General features: G+C 44.3%; 1 protein-coding gene across 1 annotated transcript in view; it reads right to left on the bottom strand.

Annotated features, from left to right (window-relative positions):
* The window catches only part of LOC311361833 (leucine-rich repeat and fibronectin type-III domain-containing protein 5-like), a gene marked incomplete at both ends in the record, with an annotated part of 50,589 nt that extends 46,444 nt beyond the window's left edge, over nt 1-4,145 (bottom strand). Inside the window, 4 exon segments of the mRNA XM_084481651.1 lie at nt 1-13; nt 747-927; nt 1,236-1,364; nt 3,949-4,145. The exon segment at nt 1-13 is cut by the window's left edge and continues 143 nt beyond it. Of these exon segments, the coding sequence (XP_084337777.1) occupies nt 1-13; nt 747-927; nt 1,236-1,364; nt 3,949-4,145 (520 nt within the window).
* Between the last annotated feature and the right edge of the window lie 855 nt (nt 4,146-5,000).

Raw genomic sequence — 5,000 nt, 5'->3', positions numbered from 1 at the left:
GACTGGTCATCCTCTGAGACACAGAAACATTAGAGAACGTTCTAAAGGAACAGGTAGAACATTCAGCACAAACAAAGACGTGATGTGGTGTGTCTCCCAAGCCCTGGTTGTGTTATGTTTGGGTTGTGTTGATTGGTTGTGTTGTGCTGGTTGGTTGTGTTGTGTTGATTGGTTGCGTCCTGTGATTGGTTGTGTTGTGCTGATTGGTTGTGTCCTGTGATTGGTTGTGTTGTGTTGATTGGTTGTGTTGTGGTTGTGTTGTGTTGATTGGTTGTGTCCTGTGATTGGCTGTGTCCTGTGATTGGCTGTGTCTGGGGTGTGATTGGCTGTGTCTGGGGGTGTGATTGGCTGTGTCCTGTGATTGGCTGTGTCCTGTGATTGGCTGTGTCCTGTGATTGGCTGTGGCCTGTGATTGGCTGTGTCCTGTGATTGGCTGTGTCCTGTGATTGGCTGTTGCCTGTGATTGGCTGTTGCCTGTGATTGGCTGTGTCCTGTGATTGGCTGTTGCCTGTGATTGGCTGTGTCCTGTGATTGGCTGTTGCCTGTGATTGGCTGTGTCCTGTGATTGGCTGTGTCCTGTGATTGGCTGTGGCCTGTGATTGGCTGTGGCCTGTGATTGGCTGTTGCCTGTGATTGGCTGTGTCCTGTGATTGGCTGTGGCCTGTGATTGGCTGTGGCCTGTGATTGGCTGTGGCCTGTGATTGGCTGTGGCCTGTGATTGGCTGTGGCCTGCAGCGTGGTGCTACCTGGATGGCCTCCCAGGGGATGGAGTCCAGGTTGTTGTAGCTCAGGTCCAGCTCCTCCAGGGCCAGCAGCTCGTTGAAGGCCCCCTGGTGGATGAGCACCAGCTGGTTGTTGTTCAGGATGAGGTGGTGCAGTTTGGTCATCCCGCTGAACGTGTCGTTGCCGATCCTCGTCAAGCGGTTGCTGTGGAAACACAAGATGGACGCATGGATGAGAACGGTCGTAAAAACAAATGAAACGGAGGAGAAGGATTATTTATAGATGGGGTAGAAAGTGCCTTTGGGACCAGTGGGGTGGAGCAGAGTGCCTCAGTGTGGCTCCATTGATTCAGACTGTTACAATTGACTCAATATTTGTTTTCAATTAGAAAATGTAAATATGGCCTTTGAGAAAATTGTGTGCCGCAAACCATAAAGCCTGTTGAAGAGAGTCAGTTCACTGTCCCACACAGAGGGGCCCCTCCTCACAGAGGGGCCCCTACTCAGAGGTACCTGTTGAGGTGCAGGGCCCGGAGGTTCTCCAGGTCGGTGAAGGCGTGGGGGGTGATGAAGGAGATGGTGTTCCTGGACAGCGTCAGGTCAACCAGCCGCGTCATGTTTGCAAAGTCTTTCCTCTTCACGCTACACAACATCAGGGAACAGAAGGAGACATGAATCAGACTTATTACATCAGAGAACAGAAGGAGACATGAATCAGACTTATTACATCAGAGAACAGAAGGAGACATTAATCAGACTTATTACATCAGAGAACAGAAGGAGACATTAATCAGACTTATTACATCAGAGAACAGAAGGAGATATGAATCAGACTTATTACATCAGGGAATAGAAGGAGACATGAATCAGACTTATTACATCAGAGAACAGAAGGAGACATGAATCAGACTTATTACATCAGAGAACAGAAGGAGACATGAATCAGACTTATTACATCAGAGAACAGAAGGAGATATGAATCAGACTTATTACATCAGAGAACAGAAGGAGACATGAATCAGACTTATTACATCAGAGAACAGAAGGAGACATGAATCAGACTTATTACATCAGAGAACAGAAGGAGACATTAATCAGACTTATTACATCAGAGAACAGAAGGAGATATGAATCAGACTTATTACATCAGGGAATAGAAGGAGATATGAATCAGACTTATTACATCAGGGAATAGAAGGAGATATGAATCAGACTTATTCAGGTGTTGTTGGCAATAGTCAAGGACATCTGTCTGGGCGAGGCAACAATGCTGATTGGGCAGGATTCATGTTAACAGTAATTCAATATTGTCTTCTATGTGTACCAACAGAATTAAAAACTAAATGACTGAGGATTATCATGTTGATATTGAATAGTGGCACCTCACTCAATTATTTGCCAAATAAAGAGAAATTTGAATTAAGCCTTATTATGACATTAGTCTTTCAACAGATAAAGAGTCAATAAAACAGTTGTAATGGAGTAGCGTGGTTAGGATCGGATGAGCTTCAACAGTGTAACACCTGATGTGTCACTCTGCTCATGAGATGAGCTTCAACAGTGTAACACCTGATGTGTCATTCTGCTCATGAGATGAGCTTCAACAGTGTAACACCTGATGTGTCACTCTGCTCATGAGATGAGCTTCAACAGTGTAACACCTGATGTGTCACTCTGCTCATGAGATGAGCTTCAACAGTGTAACACCTGATCTGTCTGTCATTCTGTTGATCAGAACCGGTTACAGGGTCATAATGTGTATCATGTGCATCAGTATGATGTGTATCAGATGTGTGTGTGTGTGTGTGACTTTTTGAGGTATACATTTACATTTTTCAATGATTTAGACATGTCATTTGAATCCAAATAAGGTACCAGAATGCATAACTAAGCATTAAAATAAAACTTGCTTATAAAAAAACGAATTCCCATGCTCCCTCCAGAGGTCCGGGCCTGGCCCCCTGAATGTCCTCATAGCTAGCAACGGCCCTGCCCTTCCATATACAGTACACCAAACTTCAGACAAGAACTCAAAAACCAAAGTACCATTTTACGACCTTGAGTGGAAAATTAATAGCAGACTTACTTTTAAGTAGCCTCAAAGGGTTATATTTGTGTTCATTTTTTTCGCAGCCAAATGAGGTTTATTTAGTGGCAGCACTTCAGAGACCAGATAATATGATGAGATATGTCTGTAAAATTCTGTCACTATTTCCAAAAACGTCATCCTTAATTTTGCCTCTAGCCTCTGGCTTTATTCTGCCAAAGCCATCAAAGATGACTTGCTTTTACTTGCCTGTTTGGGTTCAGCTACTAAAACATTCATTTGAAGTAGTTATTAGTAATCCTAATGTAGTCCATATGAACAGCACTGCTGGGTAAGGGACAGCACTGTGTTACAGCGTTACATATATTACACTATATGACGTTGATTTAGTGATCAATAACACTGGGTTGTATATTCAGTTATTCAGCAGCTCAGCATGAGTGTCTCCCAGAGGGTATTTTATGAGAGCCAAATGGGGCCATTTTCATTGAAGATGTTGTAGCATACCATAACCTTAGGTAAGATGATATGACAACCATTTATGCAGTCAAATGTGTTGTGTATGCTGTAATTGGTCACAGCAATGCTAATGTCATTTTGAGAGTAGAGACTGAATAAGACAGGTGGGTTGGAACAGCCGCTGGGCGAAGGGACCTGGTGATTTATCATAACGTGACACAGAAATCTACATCAACTGGGACATCCTCAGCGAGTCTATCTTTGATTTGCCTGACGTGTGTTTCATCGTCAGCATAATCAAACCTGAAAAACGTAGCAGGAAGGACAAAGCCTGACCCCAATGTGTAGTCCCCTGTGGGAGAGCCCGCCGGAGGCCTCGCTGGGCCCCAGCGCCACGTAGAGGCCCGGCGCCTTCTGCAGCTGCTCCTCGTTAAGGTCAAATCATTGTTGCCTCGCTTCTCCGATGGGCGTCATCTGATTTGATGACTACTTCGGTTCTTGTGTTCCTGTGTTCTTGCTATTGAAGTGAAGCCCATTCTGTCCCTTGTTGTCAATTCTTAGTGTTTGTGTAACGTCCCTTCAGGTTACTTTGTGTTTGTAGTTCTGTAGAGTTCTGTTAACCTGCTTTGATCCAAAGACGTACCATTACTAGCTGTAGTAACACTGCACTAACTCTCTACTAGAAGCTACATCAGGGTGGCTCACACTAGATTTCCTCACCTTGTGACAAAGTTGTCGGCCAGCCGAAGCTCCACTGTGTGTCGGTCGATGTTGGGCGGCACAAACAGCAGACCCTTTTTGGCACAGAGGGTTGCCAGGTTGGGCGACAGGATCTGGCAAACGCAGCGTTTGGGGCAGATCTGCGCCCGCACAGCCATGGCAACGACCATCATCAAGCACAGCAACAGCCGCTCCATGGTTACGCCCTCCGCACCCGGACACAACGCCTGGAGAGGAAGAGGACCACTTGATTAGTATGTATTATCAGAGTTCACTGGAACCAGGTACATCCCAACACACTAAAGATTAAAAAGCATCCAAAAAGAGAGGGATATTTGGTATGATCCCCCTACTATTATGCTTACTATTTTATACACCACAGCCATTTGAACAGAAAGGCATTTTTGTTCTCTATAAAACCCAACAGACAAACATTGAACAGTGTTCAATGTAACCACAAACCTTTCAAGACGTAAAAAAGTGTACAAAGCTAATTAAGCAAATTAATGCAGCAAATCAGCAGCTAAAGAAACATCTTAATGACTGGTGATTTGGGCTCAGACTAACATTAGTTCTTCTTTGTTTCTGTATGTTGACCTGCACCAATGACCGGACATGGCAACAGGACAGAAAGCTTTGACCCAGATCACAATCCCACTGTGCTGTGATTTCTGAGGCCCATTTAATAGCAACACATTTTTGCCGTACATTTTTTTGCCTGAAGACACGCATAGGGAGTGTTCATTAGTAAGAAGTAGATACTTCCTTTAATCCAGTAAAGGTAGAGGAAGGCAAATGAGAGAGAGAGAGAGAGAGAGAGAGAGAGAGAGAGAGAGAGAGAGAGAGAGAGAGAGAGAGATTGTTTTATTGTTCACCTGCTTTGGCAATGTATATTTCTCATGCCAATAAAGCTATTTTGAATTGAATTGAATTGTATTGAAGGGAGGGTAAATAGTGTTGGGAGAGAGAGACACAGAGAGAAAGAGAGAGAGAGAGAGACAGAGAGAGAGTGGAGGAGAGACAGACAGACAGACAAAGAAATAAGATTTGAA

The sequence above is a fragment of the Micromesistius poutassou genome (assembly GCF_964030765.1).
Source record: "Micromesistius poutassou genome assembly, chromosome: 17".
NCBI classification, from domain to species: domain Eukaryota; kingdom Metazoa; phylum Chordata; class Actinopteri; order Gadiformes; family Gadidae; genus Micromesistius; species Micromesistius poutassou.
This window is presented reverse-complemented; position numbering and strand designations above follow the sequence as displayed.